Raw genomic sequence first — 27,667 nt, 5'->3', positions numbered from 1 at the left:
TTCTGTGTAATGTGGACTGCCCTGTTTGATAATCATGTTGACTGGGCTCCTCCAATCTTCTAGCACCCAGGGGACTACCCTGACTGCCCAGTCGGAGATGTATCTTTATCTCTGTCCATTGTCTGCGCCTGTCCATAAAAATTATGAACTGAATCTGTGACAAAGGGCAGCTTCATTTCATTTTTCTTTTAAATTCTCAGATGAGGATGGCATATCTGAGGATTCTGAGGCAGGATCCCCTTAGGGAAAAAGAGAGGAAGCCTGTTCAGATCAAAGGTCAGCGGTTATTAATTTGTATTCACTTAATTTGCAAGCCCTTGGAATTAAGTCCTTCCGCAGAATTAAAGGTACAGTAAGTAATTTTTTAAAGTTATTCAATAGAAAAAAAGAATATTGTACTCGTAAATATACATTGATTAGTGTGTAATTACATCTTCCAACAAACTGATGCATTCTCATAAAATTTGAATTAATCAATTAAAAATGTTACAAAGTTACTTTTAATTTAAAGATCACAAATACTTTTTTCAAACGATATGTGACCATTTAACATTTGTACGTGTGTATTATGCTCTGAAGTCAAGAGCATTATTAATAGTCAAGTCTGGAAAATGGGGCAGGAGCACTGGGACGTCACATCTGTGACACAGGAAGTCATCTTTATAATATTCAAAGGTAAGTTGGTCATGGGAAGAGAGCGGGTAGGAACCAGAAAGAAGAAATAGTAATCACTCTCAGGTTAGGGCACACAGGTCTTAATAAAACTCTCTAGTGCAAGAACCGAAATGGACAGTGTGTGCGCTGCACTTGGGGGGCAGCTTGGCAGTCATTGCAGAACATTTTCTGGGCTTTAAAGAGATCAACACTTGACTACGGTTCTATAGCCTACATGTCAGCAGCAGAGAGCAATTTAAAACTTCTGGATGCAGTACAAGCTCAAGCCCTCAGAATTTGCAGTGGTGTATTTAAAACATCCACAATAGCAGCTGTGCTGGTGGAAATGGGAGAAATGCCTCTGAGAATTAGAAGAGTTAAACTTATGCTTACGTATTGGGTCAATATACAGGGGCATAATGAGACTCACCCTGCAAAGGCCATTTTTTTTGCAAGGGTGCTGGGAGCATGGCAAATCCAACTTTATGAGCTTCCAGTGGGTCTCAAATGTAAAGGCTGAACAGCTGGGTCTCCATAATATAAAATATTGTCCAACAGTCCCATATTCACCTCTGCCTCCCTGGGAATTTGTCATGCCATCTGTGGACTTTTACATACAGAAGGCAATAAAAGCAAAGTCCAGTCACACATATGTTCAGTATAAAGTGCAGAGTTACTTGGAGAAGTGGTATACAGATAAGGTCATATATTTACAGATGGGTCAAAAGATCCAGAGTCTGGGTGCACCAGTGTGGGAGTCTTCATCCCACGACTTGGAGTATCTATTAAGAAAAGAGCAACAGATTATCTGTCAGTATACACTGCAGAACTGGTGGCCATAATAATGGGTTTACAGTGGGCAGAAGGAAACAATCAGGAAGATGTACTTAATGCATCAGATAGCTTGTCAGCTCTAATGAGTATCTGCAAAGCTTGTGTAATAAGGGTGTAAAGGTGGGTTTTCTTTGGGTTCCAGCACATGTAGGTGTGGAAGGGAATGATCATGTGGCTATACTGGTAAAGCAGTCATTGAAAGTGCAATTAGTAGATTTACAAATACGACTGAGTAAAGCTGAAGTCAAGAGCATTATTAATAGTCAAGTCCGGAAAATGAGGCTGGAGCACTGGGATGTCACATCTGTGACACAGGAAGTCATCTTTATAATATTCAAAGGTATGTTGGTCGTGGGAAGAGAGCGGGTAGGGACCGGAAAGAAGAAATAGTAATCACTCTCAGATTAGGGCACACAGGTCTTAATAAAACTCTCTAGTGCAAGAACCGAAATGGACAGTGTGTGCGCTGCACCGAACCTAATCAGTTCAGCATGTTTAGCGTGTCGCGAATATGACCGGGACAGAAAGGAATTGATGGACACTTGTAAACAGATCAAGATTACTTTCACGTTACAGAATCTTCTTGAAAAGGGGCTGTCGCAAGTTTATGGTCATTTGATGAATTTTTTGAGAACTGGCTTAATAGAAGAAGTTTTTTTTTTTTTCGCTTCCCGATCGACACTCCAGTCCAGTAGGTGGCGGTAAGGCACCTCTAAGCTGGTTTGCCAACCGACTGTAAAACCACCAAAGAAGAAGAAGATTAGCTTGTGAATGGGGTCCGCTATTTACCACTCCTCGTCGGTAAATGAAGCCTTATTTCTCCCACAAAATGACATATTCTTGACCAGGTACGTTATTAAAAGCATATTAACAAATGCAGACGCGATATAAATATCACTGGAGCTGTCTTAGCTTTAAAATTTTAGGAAAAGGGCGGTCCAGCTCATGCAAAGCGTCACACTTAAACGTGTTGTTGTTATCCGAGTTTGGGCCCAGCTCGTTCACTTTTCGACTCTTGCCCCTCCATTATTAACGCATTTTGTGGTGTTTCCACTCATTTAAATGAGGTTTGTTAGCTTATTCGGCGTCTGGCGGGCCACTCTCGACTCTGAACGCCACCAGCTTTGTCAACCAAGTATCTGAAGTCAGCCTTTTTCAGTGAAAGAAGAGATTACTTTATTATTTCTGGAGGAAGTTAAGTGATGGTTTACCGTTTTGCAGCTGGAACATATCCACTGTGCAGGAATACGTTTCTTTTTTCTCAACACTGAGGTAGAGCAATTTTAAATTGGTGCCAAACTCCATCCAAATAGATGTCTTTCATGTTTGAATTTCTATTCAGCAAGTAATATCCTGAAAAGATCTGTATAAATAGCAGAGTTGGTGCAGTAAAAGCTGCACCAACATGTGCCTATTGTCCTGTAAAGCACATCTGTTTTTCAGAGCACCTTCAAATTACCTGAATACATTTTCTTTATGTACTTTTCAGGTCAAAATGTTTCGTCGGTCGAGATTTAGTGTGCGTCCCAATGTCAGTACAGCAGTGAGACCAGCATCAACACCCCAAGAAGCCCCTGCAGCAAATCAGGAGGCCAGTGAGGCCCCGAGAGAGACTGGCGAGCGTAACAATGCTGCTGCTCTGACAGATAAGCCCAACGTGACCCTGACAGAAAAAGCTGCAGCTTCGGGGTGAGTTAGATGCAAAGTGTCTTTTAATTGTTTTTGAAGCCTTAATGCTTTGTTATGATTCACAACAAAAACTTTTCTTGCTACTGTTTAGGGACGGTAGTGATCAAAATGTGGATGGTACCTGCTCAACTGTCCAAAGAAGGAAACGATTTTCTGTTAAGCCTAAAGTGGCCCCTGGCCGCTCCTCTACTCTGTCTCGGACACCAAAGTCTCCTGTCAAAGCAGCCTCTCAATCATCTGTTGAATGCTCTGGCTCAGACCTTGAGAAGCCAACAACATCCAGCCAAACTGGAACTACAGCAACTCCTAAGGGACTCCAGTCCCCAAGGCGACGCAGGCCTTCAGAAGACATCAAGCAGCCTAAAATGCAACATAAACCCACCTCCATCTCTTTGGACACTTCCGAGCCTTCAGCTGTTTCCCCAGCTGTGCACTCGGTAGAACAAACCCATCTTCCAGCAGACAGTAGCAAACAGTCAGAAAACATTTCAGACAGACAAGTTAAGGAAGCTCCTCCCAGACCACCAGATAGACCCTCCCTACCAGACAAAGAATCCACTGAACTGTCAGAGAAGGCCAAGACTCTTGTAACGTCAAAAAGTGTGCTTTCACTGACACCATCAGCACTCTCTCTGAGCAGACTCCTGAATGACCCATCAGACTTAAAGAGGCTTGTGAAGGCCCAAAAGCTCAGAGAGTTGCTCAAAGAAGAGAGACGCAAAGAAAAGGTGAGTTGTGATCATTTAGTCATGTGATTCAGTGTGTCGTGATTTGTTAACGGCAAGGCTGGATTTTATTTGATTTTGCAGAAACTCAAGAAAGCTAAGGAATTTCCAAAGGTGATTCATTTAGATCCTGCCAAAATGCCCATAAGGGACGTGATCCATTTCTTTCCCTTGTTTAACCCCGTGATGTGAGTATCTGTGTTGTTAAACTCATGTTATTATGTGATGTTAATTTATTTCAGTTATGATATTTTATATCAATCACCATTTTACTTGATAAAACTGAATTTTTCAATGCTTGCAGATCTAGTTTAGTAGACTCGACTCAAGAGAATGAGACTGTGGTCCCACCTTCACCAGGAACAGGAGCGTATGTACATCCCTTCATAATTCTTAAATCATGTTTCTTTATAGCATCATTTCAGTATTGGAAATGTTTTTCTGTCATGTTTTCCTATCATTTATTGATTGGTTAAAGTTTAGAACTTTTGTATACAGTTGATTATAATCAGTCTGATTTTTCTCTTTTTTTTAACCTCTTAAGGTCTCCAAAGCAGGCTCAGGAACCTGAAGTCCCCCTTAACACTGTGAGCAAACGGGAAGGAGAGGAAGAGGCAGATGAAGTGCAGGAAGTAGCACTTATGGTTCCACAAGTCAAAGTTGCAAAAAATGGCTCACTGATTATTGATGAAGAGAGGTTAGAGATTGGTAGAGCATATTATTATGTTTTTTTTAATTAAAAAAAAAATTGCTTTGTTATTGTGATATTGCCGTCTCTGGGAACTGTATATTGGCTTTGTAACACCCTTTCACCTTGGAGCTTTTGTTTGTCTCTCAGCTTAACTGTGGAAGTCCAGCGAGCCAAAGGGCCGAACCCAGCAGAGGATAGAGACCCCATCTTTGAGCGAGGCTCCACTACGACTTACGCAAGTTTCAGGAAATCGAACCGTGCGAAGCACTGGTCCAGCGAAGGTGAAACAATATAAGTCATTAGATATACGGCAGTTAGCCACAGTATTAAATTAGGCTCTTTGTCATTGACTCTATCATGAGCAGTTTTTATTGTGTTGTGGGTCACGTTGTTATTCTGGCTGTTGTCATCAGGAGCTGTTGCAGCATACATTCTGTATATAATCTCATAATTAGCAAAGTCCTGTTCTGAAAACTGAAGTTGGGCATTTTCATCAGATGTGATTAGTGAGGCAAATCTGAGAGACTGCATGTTTATGTGATAATGACAGGTTAATTACAAGGTAGGCCCACATTAAACTGTACCTGGCTGTGTGATCCTTTTTTTTAATGGGGACCATTATTCATAAAGTTACCATTATGTTGTATTCAATAAAACTACCAAGTGAGATCTTAAACTCACCATGGAAGTGTTTAACTGATCACACAACAAGTGAGTAGTAGGAGCATGTTTTTACAGTCAGTACAGAAATATTGTCACTAAAGGCTCTTTTGCATTGGCTCAGCCTTTCAGGTCTAGAAGTCATCTTTTATATACAGTCTGCAGTAATCGGAAGTGTATGTGTTAAAGTAACATCCAAGTGAATCAGGACCCAAGGTCCTAGCAGAACATTCAATGTTGTACACTTTACATGTGAATGATTTTAATACTGTGGCCGATCATATAGCATTGTGATGGTGTATGTAATATTTTGTTTTGGTGCCTTTTTTGTGAATCTTCCTTTTGATTTGGTTTGCATCAGAGACAGACATGTTCTTCCTGGCAATTAGCATGGTGGGGACCAGGGTTATTATAGTTAACGAAAACGAACGAAATAACGAAAACTGAAATTGAAAAAACATTGTCGTTAACTGAAATAAATAAAAACTATAATTAAAAGGAAAAAACGATAACTAATTAAAACTGAATTGTGAGTTTACAAAACTAACTAAAACTAACTGAAATTATCGATAAACTGACTTTCATTTTAAGCCTTGTGGATTGATATGAAATCATTGTTTCCGCTCTCGGAGTTTAAGCTGGGAGCGCCACAGGACAACTGTGTGAGTGCGCATGTGCGTGCGCTCACCGCGCTGGTCCGCAAAGTAATTGCTGCGGTCTGCCGAGAAAGCGGCAGAGTCCCGTATGGAGGTTCTTTGAGTACAAACACCTGCACACGACCACAAGGTAATAACACACACAATCCAGCTACACAAGCATAAATGCGGACATGAGGTCGGCAACTTCTGTAGGTTGTGTACAGAGGCCGCAAAGACCCTGCAGGTTTAATTAGCGAGCATCTAACCAAGCTAGCTCCTAAACAGAAGCAGCTTCAGGTGGTGAGAACATCAGGATGCAGCTGGATTTGAGCTTTGACTCCTTCAAAGAGTTTGTTTTTGTTTAACACCACATGTAGGCGTTATTAATCTGCTGCACTGATGCTGAAGTTTATTGTGGAGTTTATTGTAGAATTTATTGAGTTTCGGAGTTCATGTTTTTCTTTGTTTCTCCCTGGTTATGCTCATGTGTGTCCTTAATATTACACACATTTAGCATGTCTTGTGAACAGCTGGTTGTTGAATATATTTCTTTAAACTGTATCTTTTGTCAAGTTTTCATTACACAATAGTCACTTTTGCGCCTTGAATCTTGCACCTGATCAGGTATGAAAATACTAAAACTAATACTGAAACTAACTGAAACTAACTAAAACTAAGCATGAAACCAAAAATAAAAACTAATAAAAACGAGCAAAACCACTCTGAAAACTAATTAAAACTAACTGAATTAGAGAAAAAAAAGTAAAAACTAACTAAAACTAAACTATAATGTAAAATCCAAAACTATTATAACCCTGGTGGGGACAGACTTTTCTATGATTGGTCAACTGTTTCCACACAGATCTCGACTAGAGATAAAGGTCAGTGATGAGTAAAAGAAAATAGATGAAGTAAATGCACAGAAAGAAATAATTTATATTAACTGCATTTTTAAATGTGATCTTTTAGAACAAATTCAAGAAAGAAGAACGAGAGAATTCTTGGAGGATTGATAAAGCTATCAGTGAGTATTTAGTTACATCTTTTGTTTAGCAGGTTAAATACACAGCTCTGTGCCATGAATTATCTACCTATACAAAAATATGTTTGTTTGTTTTTTTGGACCATTTTTCAGTAAATATGGGCTCTAGGTGATCTGCAGAAAATTGTTTTTTTTTATTGACATTTTCCACAATCCAATTGTTTTGGAAACAAAATAACAAAATGATTAATTTTCCATGTGTGTATTTTATTTTTATTTTTAATTGGCTGATGATTGTTTTGTAGAAAAGAGGCGCACACTGGACAGAGAGTACTTCTCTAAGCTGTTAGAAAAAATTTTAGAATATCAGAAAAGCAAGAAGAAACTCCGATCGCTGAGAGAGAAGAACTCATCCAAAAAGGGCAAGAAGGCAACAGAAGGTAAAATTTTATTGTAGATTGCATATGAATATTTGGCAGTTCATTTTGTCTCAGTTCAAAAGTCTTTGTGCTTTCTTTCCCTCTACAGCCAGAAAATCTGCAAGCAAACTGAGTGATGTGGAGGAGGAAGATGAGGAGGATGAGAATGAGGTTCTGGACTTGGTGGAGGAGGAAGGGGAGAAAGAGAATGAGGATCTCTGTGATGATGGAGACATTCCTGTTTCTGAGGCTAAGACAAAAAGAGGCAAAAGGAAAAAAAGCCAAACTGCTCTGGATGAGGAACCGAATGACAAGAGAAACAAACGAGTGAGCACTGAGCAAGGTACGAGCTATAAGCAGTTTGATTGTTACAGAACATGTGGGTTTGTAATTTCATGGTAACTTTTGATTTCTGCTTCATTTTATTTTGCTTTTAAATTCTCAGGTGAGGACGGCGTACCTGAAGACACAGAGGCAGGACTTCCTCAGAGCCACAGAGATTCAGACATGTAATGACACTTCCAAGAATATTGCTTTAAAACACCCAATTATTCTTTGTAAAAAAAAAAGTGCTTTACTATTTTTTCTGCTTTCACCTCGTACAGCAGCTAAAAAATACTTCATAGGATAAAGAAGAGGAAGTTATTTATGGAGAAATCAAAGTCAACCAGCCAAGCTCAACAGTCCAACACCCTACTGCAGTGCAATTAATTGCAACAAGCAGAGAGCAGGGATTTGATAATGTTACTAAAGCGTTGGAATAAATATGGTGTAGTACACCCCATGCATTAGCAGTGAATGGGAGTTTTCTGGAACTTAAAATCATGTTCCGTTGAGTAAAATCACCTAAAACTAAAGCAGTGAAGCGTTTGATAACGAATAATGTTTGATAAGGATTTATTCTATGCACTCTGTTTTTAAATGTTAAATATTTTTAATTAAAATTATGATGTCATGGGGAGCCTGGGTGGCTTAGTGGTGAAGCCGGCGACCACATACATATGCCGCGTTGCGGTGTGGGCGGCGCGGGTTCGCGTCCCGGCCTGTCGCCAATTTGCCTGCGTGTCTTCCCTTGTATCTTTCCCCCATTTCCTGTCACTCTCCACTGCTAACAAAAGCCGCTGTGGCCAAAAACGCAAGAAAAAAAAAAAATTATGATGTCATGGGTGTGTAGACTTACTGTTAATTCTGCCAATAAGTGATCTGTAACCAGTCAATGGCTGCACCCAGTGCAAATAGCTGCGGCAACAGGGGGGCCAAGATAAGTGGATTCCTTTTTTTTTTTTTTTTTTTTTTTTAAATGCTGAGAAAAAAAAACAGATATGTTTAAAAGATAAACATAAACACACAAAAAAAACAGGAAAATGAATTTGTGTGTATGTGTACTCACAGAGCACCCAGCCCAGCAGTAGTCAATAAAACCCCTGCACCATATTTTCCCGACTCCCTGTAGACACCCTTGAGTTGATCCTGCTGCCAGTCACAATACATATTCAGAATTTACATCAAGTACACACACAAACACACTCACACAGAGAAGAAAGAAAACAGCTTTAAAGCCAAATATGGGCACAATTTTCAACTTATGAATATGAATGAGCACCACACGGCATGACTGGACTATTTAATTGTTTTTCAGATCGGCATCAAAGTCTTGGAAATGCAAGGTCTGACCCGGCTACAGGCAGAGGTGGTGATGACCAGTGGGACCCTGTTTTAACTGTTGTTTCTTGTTCATTCTTTGAATCTGATGGCATCAGCCATCTTCTATGCAGCAGTATGTTGGAGCAGCAGCTTATCTACAGCTGAGAGGAAGAAGATAGACAAGCTCATCAGGAAAGCCAGCTCTGTCCTAGGATGTCCTCTCGACTCAGTGCAGGTGGTGGGAGACAGAAGGTCTCTGACCAAAATAACATCACTGATGGACAAGGTCTCCCATCCCATGCATGAAACTGTTGCTGAGCTGGAGAGCTCCTTCAGTGACAGACTGCTGCATCCTAAATGCACAAAGGAGCGTTACCGCAGATCCTTCCTCCCAGCAGCTGTAAGACTTTATAATCATCACTGCTCCCAACAAAAACCACAATAACCTACACAATGTAGGATAATATATAATATACTGTAAATAGTCCGGCCTGTTAAGGTTCAACACACAGGCACATCATGTACATTGTATATAGTGTTATTATTAGTAGTATTAAGGTTAATCTTGTTTGTTGATTTTATATATATTTATATTCTTTTCTTAATAGTGTGAATTATTATATTTTTACTTATATTTATAATAACTGCGGCTGCTGTTACACCCAAATTTCCCCTCTGTGGGACAATAAAGGCTGTTTCTTCTTCTTCTTCTTAATTTGTATGTTGTGATGAAAATGCATAAATAAACAATTAGAATGAAGCAACACTTGTCAAATTTCATCTCAATCATCAAGAACAGTAACATCCCATTCTTAATGCATAGGGTTTAATATAATGTCGGCCCACTCTTTGCAGCTATAACAGTTTCAGCTCTTCTGGGAAGGTTTTCCGCAAGGTTTAGGAGTGTTTATGGACATTTTTGACCATTCTTAAGATTAGATTAAGATTAAGATAGTGTTTATTTGTCACATGCACAGTTATACACAGTACAATGCACAGTGAAATGTATTTTGTACCTGCAACCATATACACACACATATAAATAAGAAGAAGAAGAATAAAAATAAAAAAGTAATTCACACTATACACTATACTATACTATACTATACACTATGCACACTTTTACGTGGAATTATAGATTATAAATTATAATATTTACATTGTGCAATAATGGTCCAGTTAGGGCTCAGAGTTGAGCAGACGGATGGCTTGTGGGTAAAAACTCTTCTTCAACCTTTCAGTCTTAGTCCTCAGGCAGCGGTAACGCCGGCCTGATGGGAACAGGAAGAAGAGTGAGTGTCCGGGGTGGCTGGGCTGTTTTAGGATCTTCATGGCCCTCAGCCTGCACTGCTTGGTGTAAATGTCCTGCAGTTTGGGGAGGGTGGTTCTGATGGTCCGTTCAGCTGAACGAACCACCCTTTTTAGGGCCATAAAGTCCTGCTTGGTGCAGTTTCCCATCCAGGTGGTGATGCTCCCACGCATGATGCTCTCGATGGTGCAGGTGTAAAAGTTCCTGAGCACCTTGAGTGGGAGCTTGAAGTCTCTCAGCCGCCTGAGGAGGTAGAGACGCTGTCTGGCCTTCTTCACAGTGATGTTTATGTGATGAGTCCAGGACAGGTCCTGTGAGATGGTCACTCCCAGGTATTTGAAAGTGTCCACTCTTTCCACCTCAGCACCACTGATGACAAGTGGATGGTAGTCCCTCTGCTGCTTCCTGCTGAAGTCCACGATCAGTTCCTTCGTTTTGCTGACGTTGAGCAGAAGGTGGTTCTCCTGGCACCAGTTCTCCAGGCGGGAGACCTCTCTCCTGTAGGCTGTCTCCTCATTGTGAGAGATTAGTCCCACAACAGCAGTGTCGTCAGCAAACTTGATGATGACGTTGAACTCTGACGTGGCCTCGCAGTCATGGGTGTACAGTGAGTACAGCAGAGGGCTGAGCACACAGCCTTGGGGGGATCCAGTGTTGAGGGTGAGGGAGGATGAGGTGAGGTGACCCACTCGTACCACCTGTGGTCTGCTGGTCAGGAAGCTGTGAACCCACCTGCACAGGGATGGGCCCAGGCCCAGGTCCAGCAGCTTAGAGACCAGCCTAGAGGGAACTATGGTGTTGAATGCTGAGCTGTAATCTACAAACAGCACTCTCACATAGTTCCCCTTACCAGTGTCTATGTGTGAAAGGGTCTTGTGGAGGAGGAAGGATATGGCATCATCTGTGGATCTGTCTGTTCTTCCAGGTGCACATTTGTGAGGTCAGACACTGATGTTGGAGAAGAAGGCCTGGCTCACAGTCTCCACTCTTAATTCATCCCAAAGGTGTTTTAGTGTTGGAATTCACTGAGCTCCTGAGAGCGACCCATTCAATGGGCGATTGAATACCTTTGCAACAGTGTATGTCAGGCAAATCTGTCTGCAGAAAGCAATGAAGACAGTGCCAGTAAACAGTGAGTTAAACCTAAAGTAATGAGTATGTTTTGAAAATGTAAGGAGTAGCAAGGACAGATATTTGTGTAAAAATGTAGGGAGTGAAAGTACCTGAAAAATCTACTTTAGTACAGTACAGTTACCGGGTGATAGTTGGTGACGGCACATCCGGTGTTAAAGGGTTATGGAGTTATCATATGAAATTTTTCACAAATGTTACAATGACAGCTGGGATGGACTCCAGCCCCCCCTGCAACCCTGAACAGGCTAAAAGGAAGAGGATGGATAGATGGATGTTACACTGTTACAAACTTCAAGAAAGACATCAATACAAATTGTTCTTTTTGTAACTCCCACCCAGAAACAGTGGTTCATTTATTTTGGCGTTGTTCACACACCAAACAATTTTGGGGAGACCTCAGCAGACTTGTTATTGATCATCTCTTCATAGATTTTGTTTTATGCTGGGAAAAAGTTGTCTTTGGTTTTCATAATTATGCTAAGAAAGAAGTAAACGTTACATCTTAATAAACCTGATTTTGTTTCTGGCAAAGTTCTTTAATCATAAAAAAGTAAATTCAGTAATAGAACCCCTTGTTTTGTAGCATTCAGAAGGAGCATTATTTTAAATTACGTGGTGATTCAATAAATAAAAAGACTATCAAAACTTTAAATTTATGTTCCACTTACAACTTTTTTCTTTAAAGTAGATAACCCCTGCTCACTTGGCTCATTTGTTTGTTTGTTTTTATTTTCTTGTATACTATTCACTGTATACTTGCATTTCTGAAACTCAATAAATTCTTTTTTTAAAATAAAAGAAATTTGACAACACGATACAGAGTGTACGGAACCCCGCAAGGGACATTGGAAGGAAAGAAAAGGAGAAACAAAAAAAGCTGTATTTGTGCGAGATCTCCTCCCATGTCGCTTGTGGGGTTCCGTACCATGACACTCATGCCTGCGATGAGTGCATGTAAACGTCTGACCACAGCTGTAACAATAAAGGCTTAAATCCCTTGAACAAAGCATCGAGATGATTGCTTGCAAAGAGTATATTCTTACCTCATCCAACTCTTTAGTACCCTACTACATTTCCCATAACCCTTTTCACTCAGGAAACTATTACGTCAGTAACAAACATGGCCGAGTAGTGTGTGCATGGGGTCCGCTATTTACCACTCCTCGTCGATAAATGAAGGCTTATTTCTCCCACAAAACGATATATTCTTGACCAGGTACGTTATTGAAAGTATATTAACAAATGTAGACGCGATAAAAATAATACTGGAGCTGTCTTAGCTTCAAAACCTTAGGAAAAGGGCGGGCCAGCTCATGCAGAGCGTCACATTTAAAAGTGTTGTTATCCGAGTTTGGGCCCAGCTCGTTCACTTTTCGACTCTTTCCCCTCCGTTATTAACGCATTTTATGGTGTTTGCACTCGTTTAAATGAGGTTTGTTAGCTTATTCGACGTCTGTCGGTATTTCCGTGTGATTTGTAGTCATACTTAACGGGCTCTCGACTCTGAACGTCACCAGCTTTGTCAACCAAGTAGCTGAGGTCAGCCTGTGTCAGTAAAAGAAGAGTTTATTTCTGGAGGAAGTTAAGTGATGGTTTACCGTTTTGCAGCTGGAACATATCCACGGTGCAGGAATACGTTTCTTTTTTCTCAACACTGAGGTAGAGCAATTTTAAATTGGTGCCAAACTCCATCCAAATAGATGTCTTTCATGTTTGAATTTCTATTCAGCAAGTAATGTCCTGAAAAGATCTATATAAATAGCAGAGTTGGTGCAGTAAAAGCTGCACCGACATGTGCCTATTGTCCTGTAAAGCACATCTGTTTTTCAGAGCACCTTCAAATTATCTGAATACATTTTCTTTATGAACTTTCAGGTCAAAATGTTTCGTCGGTCGAGATTTAGTGTGCGTCCCAATGTCAGTACAGCAGTGAGACCAGCATCAACACCCCAAGAAGCCCCTACAGCAAATCAGGAGGCCAGTGAGGCCCCGAGAGAGACTGGCGAGCGTAACAATGCTGCTGCTCTGACAGATAAGCCCAACGTGACCCTGACAGAAAAAGCTGCAGCTTTGGGGTGAGTTAGATGCAAAGTGTCTTTTAATTGTTTTTGAAGCCTTAATGCTTTGTTATGATTCACAACAAAAACTTTTCTTGCTGCTGTTTAGGGACGGTAGTGATCAAAATGTGGATGGTACCAGCTCAACTGTCCAAAGAAGGAAACGATTTTCTGTTAAGCCTAAAGTGGCCCCTGGCCGCTCCTCTACTCTGTCTCGGACACCAAAGTCTCCTGTCAAAGCAGCCTCTCAATCATCTGTTGAATGCTCTGGCTCAGACCTTGAGAAGCCAACAACATCCAGCCAAACTGGAACTACAGCAACTCCTAAGGGACTCCAGTCCCCAAGGCGACGCAGGCCTTCAGAAGACATCAAGCAGCCTAAAATGCAACATAAACCCACCTCCATCTCTTTGGACACTTCAGAGCCTTCAGCTGTTTCCCCAGCTGTGCACTCGGTAGAACAAACCCATCTTCCAGCAGACAGTAGCAAACAGTCAGAAAACATTTCAGACAGACAAGTTAAGGAAGCTCCTCCCAGACCACCAGATAGACCCTCCCTACCAGACAAAGAATCCACTGAACTGTCAGAGAAGGCCAAGACTCTTGTAACGTCAAAAAGTGTGCTTTCACTGACACCATCAGCACTCTCTCTGAGCAGACTCCTGAATGACCCATCAGACTTAAAGAGGCTTGTGAAGGCCCAAAAGCTCAGAGAGTTGCTCAAAGAAGAGAGACGCAAAGAAAAGGTGAGTTGTGATCATTTAGTCATGTGATTCAGTGTGTCGTGATTTGTTAACGGCAAGGCTGGATTTTATTTGATTTTGCAGAAACTTAAGAAAGCTAAGGAATTTTCGAAGGTGATTCATTTAGATCCTGCCAAAATGACCATGAGGGACCTTATCCATTATCTTCCCATGTCTAACCCCATGACGTGAGTATCTGTGTTGTTAAACTCATGCTATTATGTGATGTTAATTTAGTTCAGTTATGATATTTTATATCAATCACCATTTTACTTGATAAAACTGAATTTTTCAATGCTTGCAGATCTAGTTTAGTAGACTCGACTCAAGAGAATGAGACTGTGGTCCCACCTTCACCAGGAACAGGAGCGTATGTACATCCCTTCATAATTCTTAAATCATGTTTCTTTATTGCATCACTTCAGTATTGGAAATGTTTTTCTGTCATGTTTTCTTACCATTTATTGATTGGTTAACATTTAGAAGTCAATTGAATATAAAAGACTACAAATGAATTATGTTGTCACTGTATACAATTCCTGAGCATTAATCCATTGCTCCTGAAATGTATGAGAAACACACTTTTTCACTGCAAAAGTGTATTATGGGGGAAGAAAAGAGAGAAAACGAAAACACATTTCTGAGCCAAATGTTATCTGATATGACAGAGAATTTGGTTTAAATGCTTGAACCTTTACCACATACAAACCTCTACAAATTGATGCAACAGTACATTGTAACCAGTGTGTTTTGCAACTTATTTCCTAATGTTAAGAAATTTTGTATACCAGTTGCTTTTAATCAGTCTGATTATTCTCTTTTTTTTTAACCTCTTAAGGTCTCCAAAGCAGGCTCAGGAACCTGAAGTCCCCCTTAACACCGTGAGCAACAGGGAGGAAGAGGAAGAGGAAGAGGCAGATGAAGAGCAAGAAGAAGCACTTATGGTTCCACAAGTCAAAGTTGCAGAAGATGGCTCACTGATTATTGATGAAGAGAGGTTAGACATTTGTAGACCATGTTATTATTATGTTTTTTTAATTAAAAACATGGCTTTGTTATTGTGATATTGCCGTCTCTGGGAACCATTTATTGGCTTTATAACACCCTTTCACCTTGGAGCTTTTGTTTGTCTCTCAGCTTAACTGTGGAAGTCCAGCGAGCCAAAGGGCCGAACCCAGCAGAGAATAGAGACCCCATCTTTGAGCGAGGCTCCACTACGACTTACTCAAGTTTCAGGAAATTGAATCATGCAAAACGCTGGACCAGTGAAGGTGAAACACTATAAGTTATATAACCTTGTATAGGTTCTACCAAATTAGCTCCAGCCCGGCGGAGCAGAATTATGAGATGTTTGAAGCAGATTTGTGGGTTGTGTAATGGGGCTTGTTTTTCCATCCCACAGATATTCTGGAGTCTTTGAGTTTTTGGGCTGGGTCCTTAGGCTCTTTGTCATTGACTCTATCCTGAGCAGTTTTTATTGTGTTGTGGATCACATTGTTATTTTGCGGTGGCTGTTGCAACATAGGCTCTATACAGGTGCTGGTCATAAAATTAGAATATCATGAAAAAGTTGATTTCTATTCAAAAAGTGAAAATTGTATATTATATTCATTCATTACACACAGACTGATATATTTCAGATGTTTGTTTCTTTTAATTTTGATGATTATAACCGACAACTAATGAAAACCCCAAATTCAGTATCTCAGGAAATTAGAATATTACTTATGACCAACACAAAAAAAGGATTTTTGTTGGCCAACTGAAAAGTATGAGCATGAAAAGTATGAGCATGTACAGCACTCAGTACTTAGTTGGGGCTCCTTTTGCCTGGATTCCTGCAGCAATGCGGTGTGACATGGAGTCGATCAGTCTGTGGCACTGCTCAGGTGTTATGTCAGGTTGCTCTGATAGTGGCCTTCAGCTCTTCTGAATTGTTGGGTCTGGCGTATCGCATCTTCCTCTTCACAATAGCTCATAGATTTTCTATGGGGTTAAGGTCAGGCAAGTTTGCTGGCCAATTAAGAACATTGATACCATGGTCCTTAAACCAGGTACTGGTAGCTTTGGCACTGTGTGCAAGTGCCAAGTCCTGTTGGAAAATGAAATCTGCATCTCCATAAAGTTGGTCAGCAGCAGGAAGCATGAAGTGCTCTAAAACTTCCTGGTAGACGGCTGCGTTGACCTTGGACCTCAGAAAACACAGTGGACCAACACCAGCAGATGACATGGCACCCCAAACCATCACTGACTGTGGAAACTTTACACTGGACCTCAAGCAACGTGGATTCTGTGCCTCTCCTCTCTTCCTCCAGACTCTGGGACCTTGATTTCCAAAGAAAATTAAAAATGTACTTTGATCAGAGAATATAACTTTGGAGCACTCAGCAGCAGTCCAGTCCTTTTTGTCTGTAGCCCAGGCGAGACGCTTCTGACGCCGTCTCTTGTTCAAGAGTGGCTTGACATGAGGACTGCGACAGCTGAAACCCATGTCTGCATACGTCTGTGTGCAAGACATGATTCTTGAAGCATTGAGTCCAGCTGCAGTCCACTCTTTGTGAATCTCCCCCACATTTTTGAATGGCTGTTGTTCCACAGTCCTCCCCAGGGTGCGGTTATCCCTATTGCTTGTACACTTTTTTTCTACCACATCTTTTCCTTCCCTTCGCCTCTCTATTAATGTGCTTGGACACAGAGCTCTGTGAACAGCCAGCCTCTTTAGCAATGACCTTTTGTGTCTTGCCCTCCTTTTACAAAGTGTCAAAGGTCATCTTTTGGACAACTGTCAAGTCAGCAGTCTTCCCCATGATTGTGTAGCCTACAGAACTGGACTAAGAGACCATTTAAAGGCCTTTGCAGGTGTTTTGAGTTCATTAGCTGATTAGAGTGTGGCACCAGGTGTCTTCAATATGGAACCTTTTCACAATATTCTCATTTTCTGAGATACTGAATTTGGGGTTTTTGTTAGTTGTCAGTTATAATCATCAAAGTTGCAATGAATGAATATAATATACAAGTTTCACTTTTTGAATGGAATTACTGAAATAAATCAACGTTTTCATGTATAATCTCATGATTAGCAAAGTCCTGTTTTGAAGCCTCAAGTTGGGCATTTTCATCAGATGTGATTAGCAAGGTGAATCTGAGACACTGCATGTTTATGTGATAATGACAGGTTAATTAGAAGGTAGGCGCACATTAAACTGTACTTTGCTGTGTCCTCCTTTTTTTTAATTGGGACCATTATTCATAAAGTTAACATTATGTTGTATTCCATAAAACTTGAAACTAGCAAGTGAGATCTTAAACTCACTATGGAAGTGTTTAACTGATCACACAACAAGTGAGTAGTAGGAACATGCTTTTACAGTCAGTACAGAAATATTGTCAGTAAAGGCTCTTCTGCATTGGCTCAGCCTTTCAGATCTAGACGCCATTTTTTATATACAGTCTGCAGTAATAGTTGGGAGTGTATGTGTTAAAGTAACATCCAATTGAATCAGGACCCAAGGTCCTAGCAGAACATTGGATTATAACAACACAGTCAATGCTGTGGCTGATCATATAGCATTGTGATGGTGTATGTAATATTTTGTTTTGGTGCCTTTTTTGTGAATCTTCCTTTTGATTTGGTTTTCATCAGAGACAGACATGTTCTTCCTGGCAGTTAGCATGGTGGGGACAGACTTTTCCATGATTTGTCAACTGTTTCCACACAGAGCTCGATCAGAGATAAAGGTCAGTGATGAGTACAAATATAGATGATGTAAATGCACAGAAATAATTTATATTAACTGCATTTTTAAATGTGATCTTTTAGAACAAATTCAAGAAAGAAGAACGAGAGAATTCTTGGAGGGTTGATAAAGCTATCAGTGAGTATTTAGTTACATCTTTTGTTTAGCAGGTTAAATACACAGCTCTGTGCCATGTAAAATGTGAATTATCTATCTATACAAAAAAATATTTTTTCTTTTATTTTTAAGTAAATATGGGCTCTAAATGATCTGCAGAATATTTTTCTTTTACAAAATAACAAAATGATTCATTTTCCATGTGTGTATTTTAGTTTTAATGTTAATTGGCTGATGATTGTTTTGTAGGGGAGAGGCGCAAACTGGATATAGAGTACTTCTCTAAGCTGTTAGAAAAAATTTTAGAATATCAGAAAAGCAAGAAGAAACTCCGATCGCTGAGAGAGAAGAACTCATCCAAAAAGGGCAAGAAGGCGACAAAAGGTAAAATTTTATTGTAGATTGCATATGAATATTTGGCAGTTCATTTTGTCTCAGTTCAAAAGTCTTTGTGCTTTCTTTCCCTCTACAGCCAGAAAGTCTGCAAGCAAACTGAGTGATGTGGAGGAGGAAGATGAGGAGGATGAGAATGAGGTTCTGGACTTGGTGGAGGAGGAAGGGGAGAAAGAGAATGAGGATCTCTGTGATGATGGAGACATTCCTGTTTCTGAGGCTAAGACAAAAAGAGGCAAAAGGAAAAAAAGCCAAACTGCTCTGGATGAGGAACCGAATGACAAGAGAAACAAACGAGTGAGCACTGAGCAAGGTACGAGCTATAAGCAGTTTGATTGATTGTTACAGAACATGTGGGTTTGTAATTTCATGGTAACGTTTGATTTCTGCTTCATTTTATTTTGCTTTTAAATTCTCAGGTGAGGACGGCGTACCTGAAGACACAGAGGCAGGACTTCCTCAGAGCCACAGAGATTCAGACATGTAATGACACTTCCAAGAATATTGCTTTAAAACACCCAATTATTCTTTGTATGTATTCATTGGCATTAATTTTTTCTCATATTTAGGTCTGAGAAAACTCAAAATGTGAATACAGCTGCAGTGAAGCCAGCTAAACTGTCACGAGGCAGAGCACCAAAACCACTACTACCTTTAGGCTGCAAATGGAGTAAAAAACCTGCACCTTGTACAACAGCTGAAAATACTTCATCGGATAAAGAAGAGGAGAGTGTGAGTAGTGGAACTTCTACAGAGGAAGTTATTTCATCTTTTTGTGTTTGAAACCCATGAAGTCTTTTTTTATATCTTGACTTTGCCTTATTGAAACTTACTGTAGGTAAATAAAGATGCATCATCTTTAAGCCACGCCAGAGTGGAGTTAGCCGATGATGACATTTCCTCTGAAGAGGAGGATGTCATTGTTAAACCTCCAAGACCCACCAGGTACAAGAGTTCTCTTCACATATCTTCACTGAAACAACTCCCATTCTGACACTGTGTCCAAATGCAGCGCTTAACAAATTTATTAGACCACCTGTCATAAAAACCAAAAACCCCACATATTTTAGAAATCTGTCTGGACATCATTCAACCACTAAAACTAAATTCTCTGTTCAGGAATCCAAGTGAATAACAAAATTGACATATTAATTAAAAAAGTGCTTTATTGTTTTTTTGTTTTTTTTTTTTGCTTTACTTGTAAAACAGTAAATTTGAAAATGCTAAAATATTTATATTTTAGCATTTAAAATATAAGTTTTATTAAAGAGCCTGCACAAACTGGGGCATTAACTATTACAGAAACATAAAAAAAAAATGATTTTGGTAATTACCAGTACTGTTAATTCAGGGCAGCCATGGCATAAACCTTTCTTTGGGTGGTGGTTTAATAAGTGCGTTAAGCACTGTACATTCCCATTTTCCAAATTACCTGTTCTAATACCGTTTTTTTCATTTGTGATCAAATTTGTTTTGTAGATGTGGTAGAGTGCCTAAACCCACGAAGCCCTTGACTTACCCGGCCAAAGAGGAAGTACGCTCCTCTGCATCTGAAGCTACACCGTCCACTGCCTCTGCTGCCAAACCTAAATCCAAGCAGGCAGCCAAGAGGAGAGTCTCACCACAGCCAGATTCAGCCCCCAAATCCAAAAAGTCTAAACTTGTCACCCTCACAGCTTCTCAGACAGAATTTAGTGATGATGAGGGTCATCAGTGGCAGGATGAAGAAGTGGAGGAGGTGGAACTCGCAGGTAGCCCCAGTAAAGACAGCAGTGCTCCTGTGTTTGTGCCTGCCGGCCTGCACACACCTCGTCCTCAGATTAAAGAAGTGGATGAGACAATTGCTGAGGTATGACGAACACAAATCACATGCTGCACAAAAACACCAATCATTCTTTTTATTTTCAAATAATTTCCATGGCAAACATTTTTGTGTTTTGGTTTACTTTTTATTTGTGCATGGTTTTACATTCCAATTTTCCTCTGACTCCTCCCATGCCCCCTGTAGCTTGATATCTTGGCCACTATGCCTGATGTTTTGGGCATTTCCCAAGATGCACTTTGCCCCGATTCTGCTTGTGAGCAGGCACAGCATGAAACAGGGTCAGCTGAGCCATGTGAACATCAGTTGGACCTGTTGATTGTAAGTGACCTATGCTTGTGAAGGTAGTACCAATTTAATTAAATAATTAACTCCTAAAAACAGATCTGGGGTTAATGATTATCATTTCAGAGGTCTAACCTTGAAAATATGATAGAATTTTATCTATTAAAGGACCAACATTAATTAAGTTCAACCCCTTATTTTGTTTTTGCAATGTCTCCATTTTCAGTTTAAGTACATTTCTTTACTATGTTGTAGTATCAGGTGACATGTAGGAAGAAATTGAAAATGAAACATCATTAGGGCAACTGTAATTCATATTTTTATAAAACATCTTTTAACAGCTGTTGTGGTTAGAAAGGGGAGCTTTTAATGTTATTTATAATATGTGTGTTTGCTTTGCAGGATGTTATAGAGTTTATTTCTTCAGAACATGCAGAAGAAGGTATGTTGCAGATGTATTACAATTTGCTCCTTGTGAATTTTATATGCATCTTCAGATTTAAAGTTCACATGTTTGTGTGCCTTTTTATTTCAGTGTCTGACGATCAGAGTTACAACGAGGCCGCTCAAACCTTGCTGACCATTGGAAACCTGACTCACGTCTCTCAGTTGGCTCAGGATCAAATAATTATACCGGATCATGTAACAGGTTAGAGAGACTGATGCCACAAGATTCCTTATATTGGAAAATGATGTAATTTGTTCTTAGATTAAGCAACAATTAATGTAAAATGTGCCATTATTTTTAGCTGCAGGGGATGCATCAGCTGGTGTGAATGAAACCAGCCACCTGGAAAAAGAGCTCACTTCAAAACCTGCTGTACAGGAGAAAAGTGCCACTCCTTCTGTATCTACATTTGGGCAGGACATCACTCAGACATCAGAAACTGTTGCTACCGCGGAACAACAAGATAGCATAACCGACAGTGGTGAAATGTCCATCGTTAAAACCGGTGATGAGCCAAATCCAGAGAGCTCAAACAAAAATACTCCACAATCCAAGCGGGGTCGCTTCTCCAAGGTGAAACCTAAACCCAACCTTGGCCGAAGCTCCAGGACTGCACAGCCAAAATCCCAGTCAGAGATATCTGCAGTAAGGACAGCTGAAGAAAGCCACACAGTCCCTCCCAACATCACAGACTGTTCTCCAGCAATGCTAAAAAGCGACATTTCCTCTGCTGAAGTCCAGCTAACAGTAGAGCCATCTGGCAGTCAACCAGATGTTGATGGGGTAGAATCAGGTGCAGCAACATCAGAGATCCAGAGTCACTGCTCTTCTGTGTCCCAGTTTGAATCCAGTATGGATCAGGCCACCAGAGAGACAAAAACATTATTTGGGCCTACAGATGAAAAACTTGGTTCACCTGTTGAAACTGCTGAGATTGGTTTTAAGGATGCACCAAACTCTGACTCATTCATCCCAGAGATTGAACAAGAGTCATGTTCAAATTTACCCCCAGCCAAAGAAAGCGGTGATAAACGTCCTCTATGTGTTTCACCTGCAGAAGATTTATCTGTCACTCAAAAAGGAGAGAGTGAAGCCACAAATACTTGCCAGTTTAGAAGAAGTCAGTTGCAAAAAGTCGAGCCTAAACCAAATCTGTCACAGACCTCCAGAACTGTAAGCTCTAAACCTCAAACCACAACACAGCCTGAAGAAAGAGACTTAAAAAAAGCAATAGCAGAACCAACATGCAGCACCTCTGTAGAACAGTGTCAAAGCTCAGATCCCGATTCAGTAAAACCATTATTGAATTTAGGCTCTGCTCTTCCACTCCCAGAGGAGCTGTCCACAAATGAGGAGAAAAAGTCAGGCGCTGGACCACAACAGAGTATCCAAGAAAACCAGAATTCTGAATCCCAGTTTGAACATAGCGAGCAGCCTGCCAGTAACACGGGGTCAGCTTCTGACTTCACAGTTGAAAAAATGACATCCCATGTTAGAACAACTAAGAGTAGCTGTGATAAGGTGGTGACATCTGACTCAGCAGTCACAGTGTCACAGGTTGGACGAGGGGCAAATGTAGATTCAGCCCCAGTAAAAGAAGGCAGTGACCGTCCTCCTGTGTTTCCCACATCTGCTGACGAGTTACCCGTAAATCAAAAAGAGGGTGAAGTTGTATCTACCTCTCAGATGAGGAGAACTCGATTACCAAAATTAAAACCCAAACCAAATCTACCACAGACATCAAGAACTGCAAAATTTAAACCCGAAACTCAAAAGCAGCCTGAAGAGAGAGACCCAGTCCCAACGCAAGACCCCAGATTTCACAAACCAACAGTAGTGGATCCGCAACCGCATTCATCACGCACATCTTCCCCTGAACAACAAAGTCAAAGTGAAGATTCTGCTGCAGTCTTAAAACCAACATTGGATTTAGATTCTACTCTTATACCGAGAGAGGAACTGTCAGCAAATGAGAAGAGCACAGATCATGGAGTAGACGTAGGTGCAGTAATATCAGATTGCAGTGTCCCGGAATACCAGAGCTCTGAATCCCAGTTTGAACTCAGAAAGCATCAGGTCACTGACACAAAGAAATCATTTGAGCCCACAGAGGACAAGGTTAAGTCTTATGTTGGAACTGCCAAGACTGTTATTGATAATTCAGCAACGTCTGACTTGGTGGTCACAGAAGTTGAACGGGAGTCATGCACAGATTTAGACCGAGGCCAAGAGAGCACCGAAAAACCACCTCCATGTGTTTCACCTGCAGAGGATTTACCTGTCAGGCAAAAAGGAGTGAGCGAAGTCACAGCTGCTTGCCAGTCTAGAAGGAGTCGCATGCAAAAAGTCAAACCTAAACCGAATCTAGCACAGACCTCAAGAATTTCAAGGTGTAAACCTCAAACCACAAAACAGGCTGTAGAGAAAGACACAAACTCAACTCAAAATACAAGCTTGCCTGAAACAACAATTTCAGATGTGGAACCACAACCAGCACACACCTCGTCCTCTGAAAAACAGAGTGAGAACACTGATCCTGCTTCAGGTTTAAAACCATCAGTGAATGTAGTTTCTAGTCTTACACTCTTGGAGGAACCGTCAGCAAATGAGGAGAAAAAGACAAACGTAAGGCCAGACTTGGGTGCAGCGACTTCAGATCAGAGTGCCCCCGAAAACCAGAATCTCTCTGAATCCCAAGTTGAACTCAGTATGGATCAGGTCATCGGTGACACAAAGTCGTCATCTGAACCTGAAAAAAATGTGCCCGGTGTTGGAACAGCTGAGAGTAGTTGTAAAGATGTGGTGACTCCTGACTCGGCAGTCGCGGTCTCACAAGCTGGAAAGGACCCTGTCATACACATGCAGGTTGAAGAGAAATCCTGTAGCCAAACCTGTGCGCCTGAATCCACTGACTACAAAACGAAAGATGTGGAAGCACAGCCATCTTGCAGTCCTAACTTTCCAGAAAAATCTAAAAGTCCTGATACTGGTTCGGTTTCTGAACCATCTCTGGAATTGGGCTCTACTCATAAATACACAGAGGAGTTTTCTTCAACAGAGAAGGAAAAGACAGATGTTGTGTGTGGACCAGTGTCAAGCTCAGTGAGTTTGGAACAAAATGTCCCACAAAGATCCCGGCGGTTTCCCAAGGTCAAACCAAAACCTAATTTAGGATCATCCACAAGAACTGCCCGTACGAAACTACAGCCAGCTGATATCCCTGAATCTGCACAACACTGCAATGTTGATACAATCTCAAATATAGCATCAGGACAACAGCCCGGAGACAATAATAATGCACGGACACCTGTAAAAGTCCCAGAAAAAGACCTTCCATCAGGACATTGTTCATTAAATGCAGAAGTCTGCTCAGCGCTAGACACCTCAAATAGTAAAGAATCCCATCCATCTGATCCTGACTCTTCTCTTGGCTGCTTGGCACAAGTTAATGAGCAACAAAGTGAACATGACTCCCCTACAAACAATTCTCAAGTCCCTCTGGTTTGTGTGACAGAAGGACCTTCTACCCAGGTAAGAGTACTCAGGAGAAAGCATTTCATATGTTTGCAGTGTTTCATACATGTTTGTCTTTAACCCTTTGACCAGATGTGCAACCAAATGTTAGGTTAATGTTGTGCAAAGCCTTGCTATGTACTGTAAGTTAATAGCATGTGGTAGTAAGCCACTTCTGACTTTGTTCAAATGTTTCTCTTCACTTCTCTTAATCCTAGAATGAATCAAGTACAAAAGACATCCAAAGTTATCCAATATTTCAAGACAGTAAGTCAGCCATATATTCCAGGCATATCACTTAAATTTTGTTCAAAGTTTGCACTGTTCCTCTTGCATCTTCTTTTTTTTTCTTTTATTTAAAACTGACATCAAACTTTGTTTCAGTGCTGCCAGAGCAGGTGCCTTCAGATCCAGATGAACCATTTTTCATCCTCTCTCTGACTGAGATCCCGCTGTCCTCATCAGGGGAGCTGGTGCACAGTGCTATTGAGTACCCCTCTGGTTTTTCTGTAACAGAGTCATCAATACCTCAACCAAGGTTAGTTTATGCTTTTAATCAACTACCTGTCCAGGTGGGCACATAGTCTGTTTGGCTTGGTGTCTAATTTTGTACCACTCTTTATCTCCAGCAGTGTTTCTGGAGAGAGTGTGGCAGCAGCAGGAGAGGGGTCTCTGTCTAATGTTTCCATACCCGTGTTCACATTGAAGAAGGGTGAGATGGGCCTCGACAATGTGAAAGATACTGAGCCAGGCCCATCTGCGTTGATTGTAAGTTGAGAGCGCAAGGAACTGGTAGTTACTTTTTATTAAGTATTTTTTAAAGTATTTTTCACACATTTTGTTTTTCTCACCCACCAGGGTCATACCATGGAGGAAACAGTGGATCCACATGGTAAGTGACTCATGCTGTCACTTTTAAGCTAATGATTAATGTCATATTGTTGAGATCAAATGTGAATTTTGTTCTTTAATTGAGCAGAAAGTACTACAGACCATCCACCAAAGTTTCCAGATACAGTGGGCAGTAATGAGACTGAAATACCCCTTACAAAGCCAAGACATACAGACACTGGAAGAAAAGGTATGTAGAAGATAAATACTCTGTGACTGTGGTCAAACATTTACGTTTATCCATTATGAGCATTAATCTCTTGGTAATTTTGGACTTTTAATGATTTCTTTGAACTGTTCTTTTTCCAAGGTGGAATGATTGCACAGCATACATCTTTAATGAGTTTAAAAAAACAAAAATTGGGTGCACAAGTTTGAAATTAGTTTGGATTTTCTCTAAAAATCCAAACCAATTCCATCTTAGAAGAAGAACAGATCAAAGAAATCATTAACAGCCCCAAATAACCATGACATTCACGCCCATGATGAGTGTATGCAAACATCTGACAGCACTGCACATACTCATCAAATGCATTTTATGGAAATTTGACACTTTTTGAACGTTTTAACCAGCAAAACCGCAGGTTAAGTCCAGTTCTGTGAGGAGGAAACAAACCAGCAAGACCCTGTCAGCTGAGGCAGCAGAGTCAGCTCCCACCCACACAATCACCACCCAGGACCTGACACATTCAATGCCTTCTGTGGAGCCAAAACCCTATGATGCTATCACTGATCCACAAATTGGAAATTACAGCCTTGATGAGGATATTCTGACAGATGGGAACGGCACTAACAGCAGCTTAGAAGCTCAAAGTTCACGGAGTAGGGAGTCTACTTGTCAGAGGTTGGTGAAGAACTGTTTCATTCTGAATAATTTGTTCAGGTATCACTTCGGCTTCTATTTATTAATGTGAAATGTGTGCATGTGTGTTTTCTTTTCCTAATACCTAACAGAAAACCCAGAGACTCCCTTTCCTCGCTTCCTGTAACAAACAAAATCGCCCCTTCGCAGAATCTTCCACCTGGAAAACCAGCTTCCAAGAGATCTAAGGTTAAAACTCCATTAGCTGAAGGAAAACAATCTTTGCTAAAGCCTGTAGCCTCCACATCACACGATGTTGATTCCACACAAATTTTGGCGCAGCCACTAAAGGAAACCCATCCAACATCGACGACACTGCTAACACAAACTGCAGTGGAAGTCGAGCAGACCACCGGCAGATTGGATCCAGCTCCTAGCGCTTTACAGTGTACGGATGAGGTAAGGAAGGTGCAGATGAACTGAAGCTGTCTTAATTCAGTGGGATTCATACGCACTCACATGGAGATGTCCTCTTTGCTTTGTTCTTTCTTAGCAGAGTGACTGTATGGACAGCAGCTTTCTTGATGAGGAGCCCACCGGTGTGTCTCAGTACTTCTTAAGTGACATTTTTACAGAAGTGGAGGAGGGATAAAAGCCAGTGGAGCCTGCAAACTGCTTGGCTTTTCAAATTTTTAACTCTGTAAACACAAATTTATAACTGAAAGATTTAGTTTGCTTTGAGTTGTAATTCTTTATTTACTGTACTGACAAATACAGTTTGACCTTTGCAAGCACGAGCACTGAAGTACCAATTTGCTAAAATTACCTTTTAAACTGCCATTAGTTTGAATATTTAAATTATTAACGTTAAATATTAAAGAATTGAGGTTCTGTACAACAAACATTTGTGAATCATAATTTGACTGAAGCAGTGGCAGCGTTTGCTGAATTTTTCATTATATTTCAAACCTCAGATGTCCTTTTTTTTTTTTTTTGTAAGCAGCTGTGAATTTGTAAATATTGTATACAGTAGCAAATAATTTTTAAAGATTTTTGTCCATTTTTGCTCCATTTTCAGATAACTTTGACCTCAGGAAGAAAAACATAATTTAGTAGACTGAGATCATGTACAGTTGTACATTTCAGTGTATAGACTTTTTTTTTTTATGTCTGTTCTGTGTACTTTAGAAATGTGATTTGTGTGGAAAATAAAGCCACCAGATGAAATTCCATTTTTTTAAAAAATGGAACCCATTCAGAACATAGGTAGTCCATCTATAACAGTGTCTGTGTTACATGTTAATATGTTTGTATATAGTGTCAATATTGTGATTATTGACAGTAATTTGCACAGTTATGCAGTGTCTATTTTGTTTGATACTTAAAAAAAAAAAATGTTTTCTATCTGAAGGGTTACACTGAAAGTGAAACATGTAATTCTGTAAGATCTGATTAAAAAGTATCCTTACGTGGTCACTTA

General features: G+C 40.5%; 1 protein-coding gene across 1 annotated transcript; it reads left to right on the top strand.

Annotated features, from left to right (window-relative positions):
• The first annotated feature begins 2,230 nt into the window (after nucleotides 1-2,230).
• zgc:162472 (transcription factor TFIIIB component B'' homolog) lies at nucleotides 2,231-27,667 on the top strand. The gene is made up of 40 exons (XM_030743229.1): nucleotides 2,231-2,336; nucleotides 2,978-3,177; nucleotides 3,269-3,905; nucleotides 3,987-4,090; nucleotides 4,207-4,272; nucleotides 4,447-4,599; nucleotides 4,741-4,874; nucleotides 5,615-5,646; nucleotides 6,710-6,772; nucleotides 6,861-6,915; nucleotides 7,179-7,313; nucleotides 7,402-7,635; nucleotides 7,738-7,801; nucleotides 11,171-11,180; nucleotides 13,255-13,454; nucleotides 13,546-14,182; nucleotides 14,264-14,367; nucleotides 14,484-14,549; nucleotides 15,018-15,176; nucleotides 15,317-15,450; nucleotides 17,823-17,917; nucleotides 18,000-18,054; nucleotides 18,283-18,417; nucleotides 18,506-18,739; nucleotides 18,846-18,909; nucleotides 18,996-19,158; nucleotides 19,265-19,371; nucleotides 19,906-20,275; nucleotides 20,435-20,569; nucleotides 20,936-20,975; nucleotides 21,069-21,182; nucleotides 21,283-24,512; nucleotides 24,713-24,761; nucleotides 24,879-25,032; nucleotides 25,124-25,262; nucleotides 25,353-25,386; nucleotides 25,474-25,575; nucleotides 25,959-26,229; nucleotides 26,340-26,646; nucleotides 26,741-27,667. The coding sequence occupies exons 2-40, from the start codon at nucleotides 2,984-2,986 to the stop codon at nucleotides 26,837-26,839; spliced, it is 9,078 nt and encodes a 3,025-aa protein (XP_030599089.1). The 5' UTR covers nucleotides 2,231-2,336; nucleotides 2,978-2,983; the 3' UTR covers nucleotides 26,840-27,667.

Source organism: Archocentrus centrarchus, chromosome 12 (assembly GCF_007364275.1).
Source record: "Archocentrus centrarchus isolate MPI-CPG fArcCen1 chromosome 12, fArcCen1, whole genome shotgun sequence".
In the NCBI taxonomy this organism is placed as follows: domain Eukaryota; kingdom Metazoa; phylum Chordata; class Actinopteri; order Cichliformes; family Cichlidae; genus Archocentrus; species Archocentrus centrarchus.
This window is presented reverse-complemented; position numbering and strand designations above follow the sequence as displayed.

Excerpts from the sequence above, each read along its gene's own strand:
- zgc:162472 (XM_030743229.1), top strand. The coding sequence starts at position 2,984 with ATGTTTCGTCGGTCGAGATTTAGTGTGCGTCCCAATGTCAGTACAGCA. Across the intron at positions 14,550-15,017 it reads CCTTCACCAGGAACAGGAGC|GTCTCCAAAGCAGGCTCAGG; the intron begins GTATGTACATCC and ends TAACCTCTTAAG. Across the intron at positions 18,910-18,995 it reads AGCCACAGAGATTCAGACAT|GTCTGAGAAAACTCAAAATG; the intron begins GTAATGACACTT and ends TCTCATATTTAG.